Source organism: Aulonocara stuartgranti, assembly GCF_965226115.1.
Source record: "Aulonocara stuartgranti genome assembly, chromosome: 20".
Lineage (NCBI taxonomy): Eukaryota > Metazoa > Chordata > Actinopteri > Cichliformes > Cichlidae > Aulonocara > Aulonocara stuartgranti.
The window spans coordinates 29,443,688-29,467,875 of record NC_138956.1 but is presented as its reverse complement, the minus strand read 5'-3'; the positions used below and the strand labels follow the sequence as shown (position 1 = coordinate 29,467,875).

The 24,188-nt window shown below is 41.9% G+C and overlaps 1 protein-coding gene across 1 annotated transcript; it reads right to left on the bottom strand.

Moving 5' to 3' along the window:
- Positions 1 to 8,743: 8,743 nt before the first annotated feature.
- On the bottom strand, positions 8,744 to 18,674 carry efhd2 (EF-hand domain family, member D2). The gene is made up of 5 exons (XM_082517926.1): positions 18,543 to 18,674; positions 18,143 to 18,444; positions 13,154 to 13,301; positions 12,909 to 13,043; positions 8,744 to 11,519 (listed from the first exon to the last, which is right to left on the bottom strand). The coding sequence occupies exons 2-5, from the start codon at positions 18,427 to 18,429 to the stop codon at positions 11,388 to 11,390; spliced, it is 702 nt and encodes a 233-aa protein (XP_082374052.1). The 5' UTR covers positions 18,430 to 18,444; positions 18,543 to 18,674; the 3' UTR covers positions 8,744 to 11,387.
- Between the last annotated feature and the right edge of the window lie 5,514 nt (positions 18,675 to 24,188).

Sequence of the window (24,188 nt, the reverse complement as noted above, 5' to 3'; positions counted from 1 at the left end):
TATGGTGTCAGTGTCTCAAGTCACAATGTAACCATTTTGTAAATATTTTTGTGGGTCACATTTTCTTACTTCAGTTTTGCATTTCTTTCAGAAAATAGGCCTGTAGAAAGTTTTGATTTTACGTGGCACTGCAAATATTACAAAAAAAAAAAAAAAAAGAATAATCCAAACTCACCCCTGAAGGCGCTCTTTATCCTTCGATCATGGGTCCTGTATTAGAGGCCTGGGAGTTTGAGGGTCTTGTGCAATAATTTTGCTGTTCATAGGACTGCATTCTTCTGGACAGAGATCTCGGATGTCGTTCCCTGAATCTGCTTGAACCACTCACCCAGTTTGGCGGTCACTGCCCCAAGTAATCTGATTACCACAGGGACTACTGTTGCCTTCACCCTCCGCATCTTCTCAAGCTCCTGTCTCAGCCCTTGGTTATTCTTGAGCTACAGCCATCTTCCTCTGCCTGTCCACTTCTACCACTATTCCTCATGGTTCATGGCTCCTGTTTGCTCGTGGGATTCCAAGGTACATGTAGCTACCTTCAATGTCTGCCTTCTGTTACTAAATGGCAAATTGTTCTGGTTCTTATATGTACTTTTCTACTTTTCATGCTTGAGAGTTTTGAACATTGTTGTTATGTGTTGTGTCCTTCAGCCCATTATGCTCTTCCAGTATTTCTGCATCTCCAGCCTTGGTGGGGCTGTTCTCATATCGTCCCCTGCCACTGAGAGTACACCTGGGATGGTTCATTGGAGAACATGTAGTTTATTGACCTGGCTTCTATCGCTCTGGTATCACAACCAGTCCAACGTTTGGACACACTTTCTGATTTAAAGGGTTTTCTTTATTTTGACTACTTTCTACATTGTAGATACCGAAGACATCAAATATATGAAGCAAGATATATGGAATTATGTAGCAAAGAAAAAAATTATAAATAATTCTTAATATGTCATCTTTTAGACAGAGCTCCAGTAGCAGACACATCTCTACATGTTCAGAGGAGACTGTGTGAATCAGGCCTTTATGGTCAAATAGCTGCTAAGAAACCACGACTAAGGAAAAGCAACAAGCAGAAGAGATTTGTTTGGGCCAATAAAAACACGGAATGGACATTAGACCAGTGGACATCTGTGCTTTAGTCTGATAAGTCTTTGTCTTTGTGTGACGCAGAAAAGGTGAATGATGGTCTCTACATTCATGGTTCTTACTGTGAAGCATGGAGGAGGTGTGAGGGTGTCAGGGGGCTTTGCTGGTGACACTGTTGGAGATTTATTCAAAATTGAAGGCACACTGAACCAGCATGGCTACCACAGCATCCTGCAGCAACATGCCATCCCATCATTGATTTTTCAACAGCATACCCATAGTAGTTCTTATTTTCTTCAATCAATCATCAAAAGCAAGATGTTCTAGCTTTACCAATGGCTTTTTTTTTTATAGAGCAGCGAATTCTTTTTCCAGGCTAAATGGTAACTTCTAGTGAGATGCCATTTCCTCTACAGCTTACAAGTGATCTGCTTTAACGTGCATGTTTGAAAGTTACACTGGAGAGGCAAGAACTTCTGATTTGAGGCTTTCATTTTCAGAGGACCAAGAGTATCCAGAGTTGTGTTAATAATCCTAAAATTATTAACAATATAATCAACATCTGTAGGAGTGGAGTTCAGTGAGCTGCTCTGCTCTGTTGGCACTGAAATTGATAACAGTAGATGAATTATGTCCTTAAACCTGTTGCAGCACTTTCAGAAAGACATGTACTGCGATTAAATCTACTCCCCACTGCTGTGTAATCCATTATTGTAAATTTAAATGTCATTAGGGATCGATCAGACAAAAGAGGGTTATCAGACAACTGTTTGCAGGCTTAATTTATCTGATGGACAGTTTCTTTCCATCATCACAATATAACTCAATTGTGCAGTGTGTGTGTTCATAAGGGAATGGTGTTGTTGCAATGTAATTTTTAAATTAATTATATTGCCTAAGATATTAAAACTGCATTCTATATTACAGGACAAATCAGGCTCATTCATTTGTGACTCATGTTTTTATCACACAGGATACAGACATGGAGGCTGAAAAACAGGGAATGGAGCTGCATGTGAGAGAGGAGATGTGCAGCCAGAAGACATTCAGTTGGAAAAAAGTGTCTTCATTTAAGCTGTGGTGGTCCTCACTGGCTCGGCTAGCACTGCACGGCTGTGGTGGTCTGCTGTTTGGACTTAAGTTACCCACCAGAGCTCATATACATGTTTTGATTTTTTTTTCTGATGGACACAAACTGTCATCTAATGCACAAACTCTCAAAAACAAGTTTGTGTGACAAGTAGAACAAGAGTGGCGGCAGCCAGCACCCTTTAATGTTAGGTTTAAGATAGTTATAATTAAGCTAGCATGGAATTTTTAAAAACATGTTTAGTCTTGGAAACTGTTGTGCAAAAGTCTTGAACCACCTGTTTATTTGCTTTTGCTAGGGAAATGGGTGCACATTTTAATAACATGGTATAGTAAGGTATATAGTGTATATTAAAATTATATGGTATACAAGACAAAAACAGTTTTTCACAATTCTAATGACCTTGAAAGTCAATATTTTGTATGAGCAGCTTTAGTCTTCAACACAGCCAACTTTCTGAGGCAGCTTTCTGCTAGTAACAAAGTGCCTACATATGAAGTTACATGTACAAATGAGTTCTTTGCTAAGTTGACTGTTATGTGTAGATTGGTTGATCCTTTGGACTCAAATAGACTGAAAAAGCAGCCAATATAAAACACTAAAGATACAAACACACAACCTGTAAAACTACTGCTCAAGATCACTTTTAAAAAATTACCTTTGGCCCACGCCGAAGGTGGGAGCCTTTGGGAAACAGAAGCAGTTAAATTCACCCCTCCACAGAGAGCGATAATGGAAACAGCCAGCTGTACAGATTCTCAGCACAAAATCACCTGTAACTACATCGTAGAAAAACAGAAAATGTGCTGGTAATTTTCTGCCAGGACGTTTTCTGTTTTTTTCCAGACGTTAACAGACTTTTCCATAAATGGTAAAACAAAAAATCCTGTAGATATAGAGTACACTCTCTGTTCTATTTAGGGAACAGTTCCTTCAACTCTAAAATGGAAAATTCATTTTTTTTTCACAGCATATTTCCTGTATTATTAATGGATATTTTGCATATATAGACTGAGGCGCCCAGACTGAGGAAGATCTTAGTCTGGGCGTCTATTGTCTTGTGTAGTCTGGAAGATGAGTGGATGACGGGGTGGGTGCAGTTTTCTCAGTGGTGGGGTCGGGTGGGCTGTCCCGGGCTCTGTGGGGCCGGGCGGCGCTGCTGTTCTGGGCCCCGGTCCGGATGGGCCTGGTGTGTCACCAGGGTGCAGGGGAGGCATCCCCCCCTCTGTCCCCTTCTGGCTGCCTGTGCCTCAATTTTATCTCACAACTTAGACATTCACATTACTCACACTCTCATTACACATACATATAGGACCTTGGGGGTGGGCACAATACACGGAATACAAAAGACCATCAGGGTGTACAACCTCACCCCTGGTGTCGTTGCCTACCTCTCAATTTTAAATACACGTAGACATTGAGGGCTAGCAGGAGGGGCTATGCGCGTCCCTGCTGCTCTCTGGCAGGTAGCTCCATGCCCTCCTGGGTTTTAAAGGCACCTTAGAACACACATGCATCAACACTACATATGAGCGGGCGGAGGGAGGCTTGGAGTCTTCTCACACGCTCGTTCTCTGCGGCCTGTTGGAGCGGGCGGGGGGGGGGGGCTAGGTGGAGGAGTTGGCCGTCCGACTGGGGTCTGGAGTGTGGGGCCTCCCTGCTGCTGCGGAGTCGGGGCGGTCTGCTTCTCCCCACCGCAGGAAAAAGGGTAACACCACCTGGGTCTGGGTGCAGTTTTCCCCTCCAGGGGCAAGGGTACCTAGACCTGGGGTATAGAGTACACTTGGGGAGTGTGATCGTGTGTACAGTGTCTCTCTATGTCTGTCTCCACGTTGGGTGAGTGTTGAGTAATTGCATATGAGAGCAGAGGGTGGGAATGGATGTCTGTATCTGTGTGTGCCTGTTTGTCTGTGTCTATATGTCAGGTTGGGTATCAGACACCACCTCTCTGGGGACATCTCAGGCCCTCCAAGGTTTGGAGGCCTATCTCCACCCACCACTTCCCCTGCCAGTGGCGGACGCCCTCAGACATCGGTGCGTTGGTGGTTCTTTGTGTCCAGGGATGGGCGTCCAGGTACACACCGGCTCACTCCTTGGTGGCTGCTTGTCGGGGCCTGGAGCCTGGGGCTCGCTCGGGCCACTTCGGGGGTGGGGTGCCCCCGGCCTCTCGGCCTGGGGCTCGGTCACTCAGGCACAGCTGGCTGCCGGCGGAGCTCACGAGCACGTCACTGCAACTCCCCCTGGCTTCTGCGCCGTGGCTGCTGAGTGAGCCCTCATCTGGGGCTCTCCTCAGCTCTTTCTGGGATGGTGGCGCGGCTGCCCCTCTGTTGGTCTTCCTTGGTCTCTTGTGTTCTGGGGGCCTCTGGATGTCTGGAGCCTGGATCTCCTCCATACCTGCTTCATGCCCTGGAGGACGGGGCTGTGGCCCCCCCACACCCTCTAGCAGATCATTACATGAAGGAACCTTTTAAAAACAAGTGCGTTCATGCTCACAGGTGTACACACGGGTGATCACACACACAAACTACACCCTTTTTGGCTCCTACCTCAAAGCACACTGTGCGCTGTCGATCTTGCATGTTGCACAATAATGTTTAATATTTAGTATTTACTTTTTTCTTTCTCAACAGGTGATCCTGTTGTACAAGACCAATTTCAGGCACTTTTTTTCACTGTAAATCAATAAATGTACTTTTTTATATCCTAAACCATACATTCCTATAATTGCTACCTAATATATCATTTGCTCAAAACTTCTTAAACTAAAACGTCTTAATTTAATCTGTGCCAAGTACACAACAACATTGGTACAATTAATGTTAGGCATTATTTGATTCTCCTCAACTCAAAAAAACGAAATTTTTATTGACTAAACAGCTAATACATACAACCAACCAAATAACTCACAATCTTTCAAATTTGAGCATTTTAATTTTCCATTAAATAAGTTTGTAGTCATGTAAATGTGTTCATGTATATAAGGGATGGGTATTCACTAACTGATATGATTGAGACTCTAGAGCGGCTCTAGACTCTAGAGCGGCTCTTCCTCAACCTCCTCCGACCACAGGTACAACATGCCCAGGACCCACTACAGTTTGCATACAAGGCGGGTGTCGGAGTGGAGGATGCCATCCTGTACCTCCTACACAGAGCCCACTCACACCTGGATGGGGGAAAAGGCACGGTCAGGATCCTGTTTCTTGACTTTTCCAGTGCCTTTAATACCATACGGCCCTGTATGCTTCAGGAAAAACTGAACAGGATGGAGGTGGACCCCTGCCTGGTCGCTTGGATCTCCGACTACCTCACCGACAGACCACAGTACGTCAGGCTGAAGGACATCACGTCTGACACTGTGGTCAGCAGCACAGGAGCACCACAGGGAACTGTGCTGTCCCCTCTTCTCTTCACCCTGTACACCTCTGACTTCTGCTACAACTCTGAATTATGCCACATTCAGAAGTTTGCAGACGACACAGCCATCATGGGGTGTATCTGGGATGATCAGGAAGAGGAGTACAGAAGTCTGGTGAGGAACTTTGTCGCATGGAGTCACACAAACCACCTGCAACTCAACACCTCAAAGACTAAGGAACTGGTTGTGGACTTCGGGAGGTCCAGAGCAGGTCCACTGCCGGTTCAGATAGAGGGGGAGGAGGTGGAGGTGGTCAACAAGTACAAGTACCTCGGGCTGTGGGTGGACAATAAACTGGACTGGTCATGCAACACAGAGCACCTGTATAAAAAAGCCCAAAGCCGACTGTACTTCCTCAGGAGGCTGAGGTCTTTTAACATCTGCAGGAAGCTCCTGAGGATGTTTTACCAGTCGGTGGTTGCTGGAGTACTTTTCTATGCTGTGGTGTGCTGGGGGAGCAGCACAGCAAAGAAGGACTCATCCAGGCTGGAAAAACTGATCAGGAAGGCTGGCTCTGTGGTCGGCATGAAGCTGGACACTCTGGTGTCAGTGGCAGAGAAAAGGACATTAAAGAAACTGCTGGACATTATGAACAATGCTGGGCATCCTCTGCACACGGCCATTAACAACCAGAAGAGTCTGTTCAGTGACAGGTTGCTTCTCCCAAAGACAAGAACTAACAGACTTAAAAACTCCTTTGTCCCACACGCCATCAGACTGTTTAACTCCTCTCTGGAGGGGAGAGGGAGGGGAAACAGGAGGACAAAGGAGGGAACAACTAAGCTGTAGTGCCTCTTCACCTCACTGTGCAATACCTTTGTGCAATACTTTTGTAAATAGTCAACAGTGCAATAGACTCAATACTTGAAATGTGCAATTCACTTGTATTTTTATTTTTTATTCCTATTTATTCTATTTATCCCCTTCGTATATTTTATTTATATTGTCTCTGTATTTATATATATGTGTGTGTGTGTGTGTGTGTGTGTGTGTGTATATATATAATATTCTGTAACTATGTAACTTCTGTCGGTGCTGTGCTTTTTTGGAAATCGAATTTCCCAGAGGAACCCACCCGAGGGATTAATAAAGTTCTATCTATCTATCTATCTATCTATCTATGATTCTGATTCACAGGGTCCTGATTCAAGTCAATTCAATTTTACTTAGACAGTCAAAAATATTATAATTCTGATCATTTACAGTACATATCCATATTTGTATATCTATGTATAAAAACAAGGCTGACACTGTGAGACTTCATCAGAGGTGTGAGCGTCACAGCAGATGCCTTTGTGTCAAAGTAACTGAGGATAAAACTCAGAAAAACATGAAGGATTTTCCTGGCCTGGCTTTTTATAGCAGATAACCTAAAAATATTCTGCAGGAGATCAAAAACTGAAGAAAACCATGAATCAACATCTGAACATTACCTGATGCTGAAGTGAAACAGAGCAGACCTCTTGTCAGAGGTTATTTTTGAAAAAACAAAACAAAACTGTGGGCAACAATTCTGAACTGCAGGAAACCGATTTTTTATGGTGAGCTGGTTTTGAAGTACACTCAGAGAAATGACCTGCTCAGCATTACATAAATCCTATTTTCAGTATATGCTGGTCAGCTAGCTAAGTCTTTACTTTACCTTTGTATTTCTCCAGCTTCTCGTGTTCCTTCTTCCTGATGTTGCTGTCATTGGGAACCGCTACATCTATCACTACAGCCATGTTCTTCTGCTTGTCCACCACTATGTCCGGTTGGTTAGCCACCACCATTTTGTCCGTTTGTATCTGGAAGTCCCACAGGATCTTAGCTCGGTCATTCTCCATCACCCTTGGGGGTGTCTCCCATTTTGACCTCGGGACTTCCAGGTTATACTCAGCACAGATGTTCCTGTACACTATGCCGTCCACTTGGTTATGGCGTTCCATGTATGCCCTGCCTGCTAGCATCTTGCACCCTGCTGTTATGTGCTGGATTGTCTCTGGGGCATCTTTACACAGCCTGCACCTGGGGTCTTGCCTGGTGTGATAGACCCCAGCCTCTATGGATCTTGTGCTCAGAGCTTGTTCCTGTGCTGCCATGATTAGTGCCTCTGTGCTGTATTTCAGTCCAGCTTTGTTCAGCCACTGGTAGGATTTCTGGATGTCAGCCACTTCCTCTATCTGCTGGTGGTACATACCGTGCAGGGGCCTGTCCTTCCATGATGGTTCCTCCTCTTTCTTGGGTTTCTGCTGCCTGAGGTATTCACTGGTCAGTTGGGGCCATCTTCGTGATGTAATCGTGGATGTTTGTTGTCTCATCCTGGACCGTGGTGGTGGTGTGGATCAGTGAATCAATGTCTCGTTCACTCTTGATGTCATCCATGTAGAGAAGGTGACTGACAACTGCTCCGTTCCGTAGTTGGTATCTGTAGCCAGCCTTGTCAATGATCTCACTACGTCATACCCAGCCCAGGGGCTCAATATCTTTCATGTTTGTTGGAGGTGATACTGAGCATTTTTGCCCAACCGCATGTCTGAAACCAAATTTTCACCAGACCTGACACGTGTGCAAAATTTCACGAGTTTTTGAACATGTTTAGGCCCTCAAAAAGCCAATTCATTTGCAGAAATGATAATAATAACAATAAAAGCTGCAAGCAGCGATGGGTGGGCCCTCGCACACATGAAAATGGCACAAAATGTTAACAAATTCCTGTTGCACATGGCTCCAAGAAACTTTTTTGTACATCTTGATAGCTTACATGTGGGTGCCAAAATTCAGACTCACAGATCAAGCAGGGGCTTCGGTTTTGAAATTGTCTAGGAGGAGCTGTGGATTTATTTTGAAATACTCAGTGAAAATGACCATATAACATGAGAGCCTTCGTCAAGTTGGAGGTCTGTGACAGGTTACATGAATTTTTTAAGCTTAAAGCACAAAGCTGCTGTAACTCCAAGACACATTTGTCCAATCTCCACCAAACTTCACAGGCATGGTGAGAGTCCAGCCCTGAACAGACTGATATGCAGTTTGTATGCAATACTGAGAGCGCCACCTACTGGGAACAGGAAATACTCAGACGGGTATAATCATAATCTAATTGAGACAAATTTGTCCCAGCAGTCAGCTAATATGACAAATTCTCAAATTTAGATAAATATAAGAACACATTGTTGACTTAAAATGACATTTTATTGGTATTGGGGTGAGTGTAGTAAACTAATAAGACAAATAGAGGAGGAAAAAGCAGTGATGCTGGCACATTTGGGAAGAACTGTAACTTCAACTGATTGGTCATTTAACAATGATTTCCTTATCTGTTCATCTTTAATCTGACGTTATCATGGCAGTTTACCTGGTAAGAAGTAAACCATCTTCCTTACGTGGTTAACCCGTAAGGTTTGTCCAAAGTTGCCTGGATAAGCCAAAATCCTGCTCTGTAGTATTTGGCTCTGGTGAGTCATTTCAACACATTTATAAACTAAAGCATTAATTTCAGTTTATTAACTGTGTGTCTATCATGTCCTTCCTGATGCTGAAAAACAAACATTTTCCAAAGTACAGGGTAAAATTGCTCATACTGGAGATTTCAAAACCTTATTCTTTTAAAATGTGCATGCAAGTATCCAAGCTGGGTTTTTTCAGCAGTTTAGGTTGTTGGGTAATTTTCACTTTGTGCCCCCTAATACCAAATGATGGCTGCTTCCAGCTGGGTAAAGGCACCACATAGAGCACCTGTGGGAAGTGATTTGGTGGTTTTTTTTCTCCCAGCTGGATGGCAGGTTGGACGAAACACAGCGTAGCTCCATTAGATTATTTTTCAACAATGTGCCTCATACAGTATAAAACAGCCTCTTTAAAAGTATTAATGCTTGTATTACACTAAAAGAGCTGCAAAAGCACAACAGTAATCCAGCTGTTAAACATGTCATTCCAATTGAAAAAAATATTTAAGAACCAATCTGTTTCAATAGTCCCGTATGAAGAATAAGAAAAGTATGAAGAAATCACTTAACTAGACGCCCCAAAAATACTTTACGAAGAAAGGGCATTGTATCAGAATTACATACATCTTGCAATCACAGTTCACATTATAAGCCATGTAGGACAGTAATTTGGAAATGTGAGCAGAAACCCATACTAACATCATGAATACGCACCTCAGACCATAAATGATTCATGTGAACAAATGTCACAAGATAAATTAAGTCTTTTTAATCAAAATATACCAGGGATGTGTATGAATAAATGAATGCTAATTCATTTGAGAAAACAATTTAAAGAGTAATTTGAGTAGGTGAACTTAGGCTGTAGCACCAAGTTTAACTTTACTTCACATATTGGAAGTTTAACAGAAAAAAAAGAAAAGAAAAAATGCAATCAACTAATTTAGCAACGCAAGAATTATAAAAATAAAATAAAAATTAAGAACACAAACACACAGGCCTAGAGACTGCTCGACAACCCAGAAACCAGCGATCGCAGTATTCCCCAACCAGTCTGGGGTGGTCGCTGGCAGTAGTTAGATTTGTCACAAAGCCTTGTATAAGGCTTGATTATTATAGTTTACTGGGCTCCACTTGGTTCCAAGTAACATATCCTTTGCGAATCATATGGCGAGTGTGGACTTCAGAGAAGTATAACCAGACAGCTCAGCCATGATGTCTGCAGCTGTCCGTCTCCACAACAGGCTTTAGACTCTGACGGAGACGATGACTGATTACTTATTCCTGTTATACAGTCTGCTGCCTGGAGCGCATGTTAGTGCATTAAATTCTCCACAGACGAGTCTGTGTGGTCACAAAAAAAATCTGGCAAGTGCCCAGATGTCTGCTTGGCCCCCATCTGATGATGACATTTACAGAGCTCTGACCAATCACCTGTGGATAAGGTGATGCACTGAAACCTTCCTTGTGATTGGTCACTAACAGGTCTCTACAGTCTTACATCGTTACCTTGGAAGAAACAGAGCTGTCTACTAAAAGCAAACTACTTGCCAAAAAGCAGCGAAACTGTACAAGGGTGACACAACTTAGAACCAGACGTTCAAAGCAGAAGCTGCACCTTTGAAACATGTTTTAGCATTAAGGCACAATTTTTATCAGTTTTTGGTTGCGTCACATTTTTAAGTTTCATTACGACTTGGTGAGTCGCAGTATGAACCAGGAAAGATATTTATATGATACACACTTTATCATGAACCTGGTTTTTGTTCTTATGCCTTTCATTAACACTTCAGGATAAATCATTTTGATAGTCTGATGGCACATGTGGTTAAATCAAAGCAGAATACAGTAAGGTCACATCATTCACAGCGGTTAGCAGCAAAGTTGGTGAATAAAACAAAGAAGGCTGATTGAATGAAAAAAAAAAAAATAGTTACTAGCTACAAAAATATTACCTAATTTCTAAAATAACTTCATTTTAAATCTCTGTAGTACACGAAGCATGACACTAAGGAATGATGACCACTACAGCTGTCCCGAGGCTTCTCAAGACCAAGTTACAACCCTGGTATTGGACCATACGACTCTTTGTGCAGTAAAAAAAAAAAAAAAATGTAGAGCATTACATTGAGTGTCTCTCTTCTAAGACTGTGCAGTACTGAGTGTGGAAATTATGACAAATGTTAGAACTGTGTTTAGTAACTTGAAATTTTGATGTTTAAGAGGCTTAAGAGACTGATTTTAAGAGGGCAATACTGATATTTCATATTGTAGGATTTCTATTATTATTATTATTATTAAGACTAAGAGTCTTCAATCTACCAATTTGAAAACTGACAGCATTAGTGATTTAAAGGTCTTGAAGGAGTTATTTGAAAGCTGACTGCAGTTCTTTGAATGCGGCTCGTCTTTGTTTCTGCTCCTCAGCTTGCTTTTTCTTGACCTCTTGTTCCTGGCGGATCTCTGACTCAAATCGGTTGGATTCATTGATGGCCTTGACCTGTTCAACAGAAAAACACAAAGCTGCCTTAGTAAAGAAGGGAGAATCACAAAATAAAGAAGAGAATCCTCTGACCTCTAAACAACAGCTTTCAGGGTTTTCATCAATCTACTATTAATTTGTACCTTTAGTTTTTAATCAGTGAGTGAAACGCATACACATGTGACATAAATGCTGAGTCATGTCAAGATGAGGTGATAGACTCAACCACTGGAAAATATTCTACTTCCTTGCTTGAAATGCTTTTGCAGCACATCTTGGATTACTGCCAACACTTATTACCACACACCAGTGTGTGAATGGGTGGATGACTGGATATGTAAAGCGCTTTGGGGTCCTCAGGGACTAGTAAAGCGCTATATAAATACAGGCCATTTACCATTTATTACAAAGCACAGTCCAATCAGTAGCAGAGGATCAGTTTTTCATATTGGTGTGTAGAACTCACACAGTCAAACTCACACAGCCACTAATCACAACGTTGCATGTTAAGGCAGAGATCAACAACAAGGTCAAAAAATAAACACATTAAAAGTAAGATAAAAAAAAATAAAACAAGGAGAAATGTCTTAAAATGAACAACTACAGGAAGATTAATCTACACGAGGTCTGTCAGCTTTAAGCGACCTGAGGTACGAGGTAACGGCCTGAGACCAACTTCCTGAATTCAGATGACAAAACATGTCCAGGATGGATAATAAGGCAGAGGCCAGCCACCCTTTGGAGAAAGCTCATATCTGCAATCTCATCCTCTCAGTCACTACCCAAAGCTTGTCACCATAGGTGAGGGGCATAGATCGACTGGTAAATCCAGAGCTTCGCTTTTACTCAGCTCTCTCTTCACCACAAGAACCGATCCTCAATCGGTGAACAAGACTCGGAGATACTTAAACTCCTCCACTTGGTCAGGGATGAGTTCCTGCCCCAGAGTGGGCACTCCACCCTATTCAGCTGAGGACCATGGATATAATAATACTTTAAATATTTTCCAAGGGTCTCTTGTGTTCAATGTGGAAACAAGATTGCCCACAAATAACGCTCTCGCCAAATAATTAGTCTTGATTTCAATTATTTGTATGTTTTTAGGAGGTGCAATGCATCCCTGTTTCTCTGTGCCACTAATGAAATGATGTGTTTTTCACTAGAAAGTTGGGAATCATCTGGTTCAAATTTCTGTGTAGAGTTTGCACAGTTTCTCTCTGAGTTTGCTCCAGGTACTCTGGATTCTTCCCATAGTTTAAAGAAATACATACTAGGTTAATTGGTGATAAACTAAATTGACAAAAGACGTTGATGAAAGTTAAGTGCAATGACGAGGTGACATGCAATGATCAGAAAGACTAGGAAAATTCTATAGAATAAATCCTACTCTATTCCATTTCAACTTACTTTAGCTTCAAAAAAGGTCTTGGCTCCTTTGACCCCCTCTGTAGAGACGTCAATTTCAGAGAGGCGAGCAAGGGCACAGAGGCCGCTGTCCTCTGCCAGCTCTCCTGCTGCTGCCTTCCTGAAAATCAGTAGGAACTGTGGAAGACAAGAACAACAAACAGATACTGATAGAACAGGAACTTCGATTCTGACTTTTAATTTAATTTAAAAAAAAAACTAAAAAAAAAACAACTCTCTTGCTTCACCTCTCTGAAGCTGAGCTTGTTGTCGAGGTCTTCATCCACCTCTTTGATCATATTCTTCAAGCCGATGTGCGTCTGCGGAGCTCCAAGCTTCTCCATCATCAGCTTCAGCTCCATTAGGTCAATGTAGTTGTCCTTACCAGCATCATACCTTGACAGAATTAAACAGAAGAACAACTGTTGCTACATTTGCTGAAAGAGTTCATGCTGGTTCTGACAGAAAGATGACAGAATACGCAGTGCATCACAGTCAGGGAGGAAATTATTTGAACCCCTGCTGATTTTGTAAGTTTGTCCACTAACCAGTCTACAATTTCAGTGGTAGGTTTATTTGAACAGAAAAAAAATCCAGAAAAATGCATTGCAAAAAAGTCATAAATTGATTTGAATTTTCATGAATGAAATAAGTATTTGATCCCCCATCAATCTGCAAGTTTTCTGGCTCCCAGGTGTATTTTATACAGGTAACAAGCTGACATTTGGAGCCTTTTCAGCTCGTTACCTGTATAAAAGACAGCTGTCCATAGAAGCAATCAATCGACCTGCACCATGGCCAAGACCAGAGTTTTCCATGGATGTCAGGGACAAGATTGTTGACCTACACAAGGCTGGAATGGGCTACAAGACCATCGCCAAGCAGTTGGGTGAGAAGGTGACAACAATTGGTGCGATTATTCGCATATGGAAGAATCATATAATAACTGCCAGTCTCCCTCGGTCTGGAGCTCCACACAAGATCTCACCTCGTGGAGTTTATGATAATAAGAACTGTGAGGAATCAGGCCAGAACTACTCGGAAGGAACTCCATCAAACATGGAGGTAGAAACGTGTTTTGGGGGTGTTTTTCTGCCAAGGGGACAGAACAACTGCATCACATCAAAGGGAGGATGGATGGGGTGAGAACCACCTTCCTTTAGCCAGGGTACTGATAATGGGTCGTGGGCGGTTATTCCAGCATAACAATGATCCAAAACACACGACCAAGGCAACAAAGGATTGGCTCAAGAAGAATGTTAAGGTCAATATTAAGGTCTCGGAGTGGCCTAGTCAGTCTCCAATCCCACAGAAAATCTGTGGAGGGAGCTGAAGGTTAGAGTTGCCAAACATCAGCCATGAAACATTGATGTCCTGCAAAGACGAGTGGGACAAAATCCCTCCTGAGATATGTGCAAAGAAAAAAAAAAAAAAAAAAAAAAAAAATCTGACCTCTATGATTACCAGCAAAGAGGGGCAGCCATCTGGCATAGCCGGTTGAGGGTAAAAGAAGACAACCAGAGATTAATAATAAATAATTATTAAATGCAGAGTGGTGGATAAGCTAGGGATGTTTCTAGTGATCAATCACTTTGTCAACTAAACAAAGAAAAAAGTTTTAGTCGTCTAAAACTAGGAGGCACTCAGATATTAAGGTGCACTTGAGAACCGTCTAATAGAGCATATGAACAAACTAATAACCAAAGGTATTTAAAACTATTTAGCACATTTTTCAGTAATGACTTTGTCGCACCGTAACTTAAATGAGGGGCTTATCTGGAGTCAGGTCCAAGGGGCAGCAGCAGGGAATGAGGCGACATTTGGTGAAATGCAGAGAAGGCTGGACATATTGCTAATCCATCACCCAATGAGCAAGTGGTTTGGTGATGGTGGGAAGGAAAAACTCCTTTTTAACAGGAAGAAACCTCCAGAACAACCAGGCTCAGGGAGGGGCGGGGCCATTTGGCGCAACCAATTAGGGGTGAGGGGAAGAAGACAGGGGCAGCAGGGTGGCACGGTGGTTAGCACTGTTGCCTCACGGCAGGTCCTGAGTTCAATTCCACCATCAGGCCGGGGTCTTTTTGTGTGGAGTTTGCATGTTCTACCTGTGTTTGCATGGGTTCTCCCACAGTCCAAAGACATGCACTTAGTAGGGGATAGGTTAATTGGAAACTCTAAATTGCCCATAGGTGTGAATGCAGGAGTGAGCGGGAATGTTTGTCTCTGTCTACGTGTTAGCCCTGCGACAGACTGGTGAGACTTGCAGGCCATACCTAACCTTCCTGTATACCAGGGGTGTCCAACTCGAGGCCTCGAGAGCCGGTGTCCTGCAGGTTTTAGATCTCACCCTGGGTCAACACCCCTCAATCACATGATTAGTTCGTTACCAGGCCTCTGGAGAACTTTAGGACATGTTGAGGAGATCATTTAGCCATTTCAATCAGCTGTATTGGATCAAGGACACATCTAAAACCTGCAGGACACCGGCCCTTGAGGCCTGGAGTTGCCCACCCCTGCTGTATAAGATAAGATAAGATAACCTTTATTAGTCCCACACGTGGGAAATTTGTTACTGTGCCAGCCACTTGGTTATGGCATTGCTAGGGACATCGTTACACAGCCTGCACCTGGTTTCTTGCCTGGTGTGCTAGAGCCCAGCCTCTATCAATCTTGTGCTTAGGGCTTGTTCCTATCTTTCATTCCAGCCATTGGTAGGATTTCTCAATATCAGCCACTTCTTCTATCTGCTGATGCTGCATGCCGTGCAGGGGCTTGTCCTCCTATGATGGTTCCTGTTCTTGCTCCTCTTCTTTCTCAGTTTCAGCTGCCTAAAGTATTCACTAAGCACATAATCAGTTATAGCCATCTTTCTGATGTACTCATGGATCTTTGTTCTGTGGTTCTGAACCCCTAATGTGTTTTAATTTGCTGTAAGAAGAGACATGGTGATATTCATAGGGGAGCACAGTTAGGGGGCAAGTTAAACATGCACTGGAGCCTGGAATAGGAGGTATGCCCACAGGGAGCAGAAACTGAAGGAGTGTCAGAAATAGTTGTTGACTAATTGACTTTGTTTAAAAATAATAATAAAAAAAAAAAAAAAAACCTGACAGATTAGTTGACTGCCAAACAATCCTTAGTTGCAGCCCTACTCTGCACCTTACTAAATATCCCCTAAATAAGTTAAAATTACATTGTTAATTTGTTGTACAACGATCTCATAAAAGCAACAAGATGAAACATGTTGTTAAAACAAAGGTTTTCTATGGAATTATGTTTCTTCACCCTGAGTTGCAAAAGAATTTAACTTTCTCCGTCTCCAAAAAGGAACACCGTTGATGATAACTGTAACAAATGTGCAGTAGGGGGAAGTGGCACACACGGTTTAAACTAAACACATTTACACAGCAGCTTATCAGTTCAAACTGGAATGTTTGAACTGATAAGAACTAATCCATTAGTTCTCACAGCTAGAATTACTCATGAATGGGGAAACGTCTTCTCAGTTTTTTAATCAATTTAGAGAATCCTGCAAACATGTAGTTGTTCCTTAGTGTGTTAAGAGGGTAAATACACTGTTAAATGTAATTAAACTGTTAAATCTTAAACTAACTGTTAAATTGCAGTTAATGTCAGAGTAGAACGCTTGCATGTACACGCCAGCCTCTATCAACTTGTATAGTGGGTGCAAGTTTTCTTCCTGCAACATACAAATGTGATTTTGTTTCAGGAGAATGTATTTTCCTTATGTTGATGGCATGAAGATGTTTGGACATTCTGCAAAATTACGTGATTTGATTACGTGACCATCTCACAAAAAAGCGGAACAGCACCCCCATCGTGTTTCTACGTCAGTACGTCCGGTCATTTCATGTCATTTTTAACCTTCATTGTAACTGCATCCAGTTAAGGAGAGCACCACTCTTTAAACAAAAATGTTTAAAATTTACAAGAACAAACTGTAAAGCCCTGATGTCTCAGGAACAGTAAAGAGTTTATGCCGTAAGCAAAAAGCACTTAAGTGGCCTAGACAGGCCGAGACAAGATAGAAACTTGAAGAATCTGGGTTGGACATTGCAAAGAAGCAGCCATGACTTGTGAACATGCAAACATTTCTACCCCGATCTGATTTTTACTGTACTACAAAATTCTTAAACTATGTTTTCTTTGTTCTTTTAAAACAAAGTAGCAAAAAACAAAACTTGATAAATGTTATGAGCTTGAAACAATCTTTGAATGTGGTGTTGGAATGACCATGTCAAGATTCTTCCTGCTGAGAATTTTAAATGTGATTTCTGGCATTTGCAGCAGGCAAATGGCATTTAGTTTAATTACATCTAAGAGAAGACGGACAGTTCTACACTACATTTCCAAAACAGGGCAACTCAATCAAAATCATCAAGGATTAACATTTCAGAGGAGGCTGCTGCAAAGTACATTTCATGAAGAAAGACTAGTTGAGTTTACTGAAATTAAATGTTTGCAACATCTGGAAGAGGGTTCAGGCCAGCACACGTGAGACTGCCATGGGCTCCTGATGTCTTCCATAGGCAGAACTTCCTTTTTATTTTAGGTAAATCTCTTATTTGCAAAGACTCATAAAATGAGGACTGGTCTCCTAATACACCTCATAACGGTCAGACCTGCATGTAACAGGTTATTAACAAGACTCATGCAAAGCTGTGTTTGTGGTTTAGCCATTTATAGTCTTCTGTAAAACAACATTACCATTAACTGTAAATAACAACTAATTATCAGTCAGCACTATGTCAGACAACAACAACTAAAAATGAACTTCTTAACCTGACTTGAGTTGCCTCCATGTTTCTTCTTTACAGTGATGATGTGACATTTTTTTAATTGTTCTTTTGCAAATGTGTGAGTGTAGGCATTACTGTTCACCCTGGAAATCACATATGAAGGATAATGCAGACAGCCAAAGAAACAGCGCGCATATATCTATATCCATATTTATATCCATAGGGAGGAAGACAGACACAGTTGTTTATTCTGTCATTTGTAGTAGATGGATAAGGCAAGTTATTTCCTGCTTAATTACGATTTGAGCTACACCAGCAAACTGTCAAGTCAACTTCCTTAATCTCAGTGCGTAATCTCAATGCTACTTCCTTGAAAACCAGTGCCCAGTAAAATGACATTAAAATGGGGGCAGCGCTGTCTATAGGCATTTCCAAATTATAGCTCAATTTAACAGGGGGATATTGTGAAACACTCACGTTTTGAACAAAGTTTCCATATCTTTGATCTGCTTTCGAGAGAACTCCTTAAACTCAGTGTAGGGGTTGAAGACCTTCATGCTGGGTAGGGAGTGTTCACCAATCCCCTCGTTCAGCTCTTCTCGCCGCAACAGTTTAGCGCCCAGCTCCGAGTTTGCGTTGGCCGTATTCGCTTTCTCTTCCGAACCAGTGTGCTGTCCGGGAGCATCCACGGCGACAGGATCCTCGGATCCTTCTTCTATCTGCAGCCGACGGCTGAGTTTGGACGAGAGCTCATCTGTGGCCATTTTCAAACCAGGAAACTAATAATCAAGAGACGGACACATGTCTGATAAACGTTTTACAGCCAGAGAATACAGAAACAATACAGAATGTATGTCAAAATCACAAAAACACTCACCTTTCTTTATTTTTCTGTCAAATAATGCAAAGTTAACATAAATATCTCCACTCCAGAATGTACAGGACGCCAGATAACTGTTCAGTACGCTGTCACGTTTATCACCACACCTTTTAAAGTGGCAGTTAGCGTAGTTGTAGGACGGGCGTGTTTTCAGACTGTCGTGCTCAGAAGCCACTAAAGCCTTTTAAGCCTCGAATAGTGTCCTGAATTTTACAAAAACACAGGCAGCCCCTGTGTTCTTTTCTTTAAAAAAAAAAAAAGTAAAAGAAAAGAACATTAAAACACACCTGGCTGTATTTCATTATCTCACCATGTTGCTCCACTCCTGCGTGTCTTCACCTTTCTGCACTCCTAGTTATCCTTCTTATCTATGTTTTATTTATTAGTTTTAATAACATAACATCCGACAATGTACCACACCGGGAAAAGTCCCATAGTCCTTTTAACCAATGGGAAAAAATGACTTATGATTATTTTAAACGTAACTCAAGCAATAAACCAGTGTTGTGTTTACACATATAAACAACTTAGCAGAGAACCAATTTTGGAACTTGTAACTATGGTACTGACGACAAACAACACATAGTTGTTCCACTTTCTTTAGCTGAATGGTGTTATCTCTGGTATTTCAGTTTGACAGGCGTTAAACGGTATTTTTGCACCAACGAGTTGATTTACAAAAAGAACTTGGCATATCTCGGCCTGGTGTGCAGTGTGAGCTTAAAAGCAAAACTGCCCACTGCACACAAACAAATAAACAATAATAAGAATTGTAAGACACACCTAGACACAGTCAATATGTTCAAATTTGCTCATTTATTTACACAAGCTTTTCCACGGCACAAGCCTGTGAAATGACATTCACTACCCATGTGTATGCTTTGCACACTTTGTTTCTCCTTCGCACAGCATGTCCTGCTTGCGCTGTCACACTCCCACTCTCCTCTTCCACAGACCAGCTTCTGACACTGCTTTTTAGCCTCGTCATAAGCTGCTCTGCCACCTACTCTCTTACCAGATACTAAAAATAAGGGAGGCATGATTAGAAAGATAGTCCAATCTCACTCATAAATGTAGACATTAAAATACTTTGCAAAGCCGTTGCAAGAAGATTAGAAAAACTCACTCCATTCATAAATACATGCTGATCAAACAGGTTTTATCAAGGCAGACACTCAGCCAATAATACACAGAAATTAATTAAGGTAATAGATTATTGCTTTGATTCATTATTCATAAATTGGATCAAAACACTATACAGCTCTCTAAATACATCTGTTAAGACAAATTATGTTACATCCCAGAGCTGTCTAAATCTAAAGAGGTGCACCAGACAGTGGTCCATTTTCATCAAACCACTAGCAGCAGCAAAATGTAGATATTAAAGGAATTTAAACTGAAAATACAGACCATAAGATAAGCCTATATGCTGATGATGTATTGCCTTTCCTTCTGAAGACAATAACATTCATAGATAAGTTCTCATCCATATCAGACTACCCCATTAGCTGGAGTAGATCAACAGTTCTACATCTGAGCTGCGAATTTCAGAACACCTCCACCAGTCCACTACAATTAGGTAACATTAGATAATTAGGTATAGATTTTTCGACCAGGCTCTCACACTTGGTACAATTGAATCATATTCTCCCACTAAGAAGAAGAAGAAGATCCCACGCATTGGAATACTTTACTCATATCACTCATGGGAAGAGTCGCACCACTTAAAATGATGGTTCTGTTTCAAATAGACAACTGGTTCTTGCTGATCTCGAATAAACTCTTTACTGCCTGGTTTAAGTCACTAGAAAAAAACCATCACGTATAAGTTTGAAAACTCTATTAAAGCCAAAAAAACCAAAACAAACAATGGTGGTCTACAACTACCAAAATTGTATTACTCCTTCTTGACCAATAGATTGCTTTATCTTTCGAAATGGATCAAATCAAGCTCGCCTGTGGCTGCACCTAGAAGAAGCATTGTGTGGGAAAGTGAAAATCTCTAGTCTGCCTTTCATAAGCCTAGAAAGCATTAAGCATCATAACTGCTTTAAAAGCCTTAACATAAACACCTCTCTGACAGCCTGGTGGGAATTTTTAATAAATAGCTCATTCTTGACTTATCCCATGTAAACTAACATCTATTTAACAATCCAGACATCTGCCAGAAACTTGCTGGTCTGCGTCCTTTGAAAGCTCTGAGGAGGGGAGGTCCATGGAGGTTTCCAGAATGTCTGGGGTATAATAGCAGGCCAGAGGGCAGGCAAGCAGACAAGGAGGTGAAGCAGATGTCCAGGTGAGACCAAACTGTGAGAAACAACAACCTCTAAATTCAAGGAGAACAAGGTTACACAGGGAAAAGCAGGTAGAGGAGGTCTACAAGTCCAGAGGTTCTGGCAGAGGTTATGTGAAGACTATCCACATGGTTTAGTTGCTGTATCCCAACCTCACTGAAGCTGAGCATCTTGGCTGACGTAAGTGAATTAGATAGGGAAACAAAAACATCACATATAGTCCTTACTGCCCTATGCATTGCTAAGAAAATTATCCTCATAACTGCAAATGAAAAAAAAACAGTTTGTGTATTACTCAATGCAGAATTTTACTTCTAGATCACATTAGTTTGGAAAAAACGTCTGTCTCCTCGAAAAAACAAAAAAACAAAAAAACAAACTACTGGATGAATTTATTTCTTATTGGTCTGCACTGATCAGTTCCTTTACTCAGTTGGGGGTGGTCGGCTATAGTCACATTTCCCTGTGTGGCTTGCAGGTGGCTGGGGGTGAACTCTAGGTCTAAGGAAGTCTGGCAGTTTTCTGGGGTCCTAAAGGTTGCAGCTGCTGTTTTGTGGCATACGTATGTCTGCTTTGGTCGGTGGTGGTGGGTGGCTGTGAGGAGTGCTGCCTTGTAGTCTTGGGATGTGGGGCCTGGGGTGGCGGGTGGCTGGTCTCCCTTGCGCAGGTCTGGGTGCAGGGCCCAGGATGGACCAGTTGAGCGGATGGCGTCACAACGGGACCCACACACAGATTCAATCACAGACACCAAGGATACAGTTCTCACACAAGCTTTAGTGCAAAACGTAAAAGTAAACAATGGCACAAGGAGAGATTGCTTAATGTGCTGGGAGGAGAAGACTAGGGAGAATCTTGTGGCTTACTTGGCAGGAGGAGCGGAAGAAGCTCCTGGGAGAAGTAATATTGACCGGGTGAGTGTCCAGAGAGATGGGAGTGTGAAGTGAATCCAACCTGGTTTGTACAGTGATCCAGAGCAGTGGAAGGCAGGAAGGCGGTGAAACATGATCCAGAAAACCTGAAGCAGCCTGAGAATTTCCAAAATGGTGACCAGCATCCGGGTAGAGATGCAAACTGCACACAATGTGAGAACAAGGTAAGTTAATTATAGACGTGACTTGTGAAGCAAAGGTGGCCTGTTACTAACACGGGTTAGATAACAAACTGGCAAGGAACAGATGTGGACATTGGTCTTAAATACTGCCTGTTGATACTCCTGGATCAATGACAGGTGAGCATAACGGCCACCGTGCAGGGGAAAGCACAGCGTTCGATAATGTCGACCATAATATCCTATTAGAGCCATTAGAGCACGCTGTAGGTATTACAGGTACTGTGCTGCAATGGTTTGTGTATCTAATAGACTCCAGTTTGTTGGAGAGTCTTCTTCACACACTGACGTTAATTATGGAGTTCCACAGGGTTCAGTGCTAGGACCAATTCTGTTTACATTATACTGCCTCGGGGAAGCATGTATGATCAGATTATTATGCATGCTTCTCATTAATGGCCTCATATTACCACATCACCCTATTAGAGCACATCACTCTCACACTGCAGGTTTCTTCTGTTAATTTGTGCATTTTACTCTGTGAGAGGAAGTTCTCACTCACTTCCTGTATTTATAGCTTCCTGTTTATTGTTGACTTCACAGAAAGGGACAAGATGAAGAGAGGGAAGAAAACTGTTGTCATTTAATAGAAGTGCATTTTAGGGTTTTGTTTGCTTTAGTGTTGTATGTAATATTGTAAAATGTAATGTACACTTTAGAAGTGTGTGTTTTGTTGCTGGTGAAAAGTGAGTAAGAGGATGATTATAATATTTAGTCTCATGTATGTGTCTTACATGGATGACTGTATTCTATTTGTATGGACTAGCCCATTGGAGGCAATTTTGTTTGTATAGCTTGAGAGTATTTAAACAGAAGAACTTAGTTGTTCAAGAGACGAGGACCAGGTCAGTGTGCATGTGAGATTCATTTTGATTGGTTTAAGTTTAGTTATGTTTATTTGTCCAAGGCAGCTTTTGAGTTATTGATTCTTGTAAATATTTTTTGTCACAATGTTTGCAAATAAATCACCTGCTACATTGGACAGCATCTGTTTCCTGATCTTCTTCAGCCACTTTGGCCAAGCCATCTCAGTCATTTTGCAGAATTTAATTTCCTGCTCTTTTAGTTGTTCGGCTGTTTTGCAGGGTTATACAAAAATGTTTTCATGAGCTTTTGACTGAGATTCTGAGGTTTCTAAAGCTACGACTGATGTCTGTATTTAAAAAGACTTTGTGTCACATCATACTAAACCTGTTCCCAGGGGCAAGAGGGACTTAAGAAGTTAATAAGTTGTATTTGGGGAACTCCTGACTGAGGTTTCCCTGAGTCAAATCACCAAGAACAATGACTAAGGAGTCCCTGTTTCTCTGCTCCACACAGCATTTGCTGAGCAAACAAGCACTGGGCTTGAGGTTGCATGTACACACAGACCAGAATAAATTAATAAAACTCATGTGGGGAGATTGCAGTGAATGAAAAAAAATATTCCAGATGACTGTCACCAAAGCAGTTGCTAACAGGAAGTCATATGATTGTTGGGTTCTCTGTTGTATTACTGTAGGGTCTACCTTACAATACAAAGCACCTTTTGGCGACTGTTGTTGTGATTTGGTGCTGTATAAATAAAAATGAAACTGAGCTGAAAGCAGTGTTTCTGAATAACACTGAGCATCTTCTTCAGTGTTATTCAGTCCCATCTTTGTTGAGTCCTCCAGCAGTTCCTAGAAAACAAGTTAGATGCGTAAAGGTAGCATGTGTCAATTTCATGCTGACAATGTTTCCATCCTTGGCTACAGCTCTGAGAAGAGTCAAATCAGAGCCAACCCAGCTAAGGTCCAAGCAGTTCTGGATTGGCCAGAGCTAACCACTTGAAAACATCTTCAGCGCTGCCTCGGCTTCTCTATGTCTTTTATGTTGCTTCAGTTGTCCAGTCTTAGAATATACATTGGCCACGCATGTCAAAATTCACCTGTCATCCAGCCAAAGTTCAAGTTGCTACAATGTTGTCATATACAGACAACATTGTAGCAACATTTACCCATAATGTGAATCCTTAGACAAACAAAAGTCTCAGAGACGTCTGAGTGGCTGTCTGCCACCTGTCTTCAAAACAAAACTTCTCCCACTCTCCCAGTTGGTCTGCTGCATCATACCTGGAAGTGCCACTGGTCCCATATTGCACTGGATTTTGCTACCTGACTGCCTCCATCTGCAGGTAACACTGTTGTTCTCACAACTGACCGTTTTTCACACGCTGTGTACTTCATTACTCTCCCTAAGTTCCTCTCTGGCCATGAAACC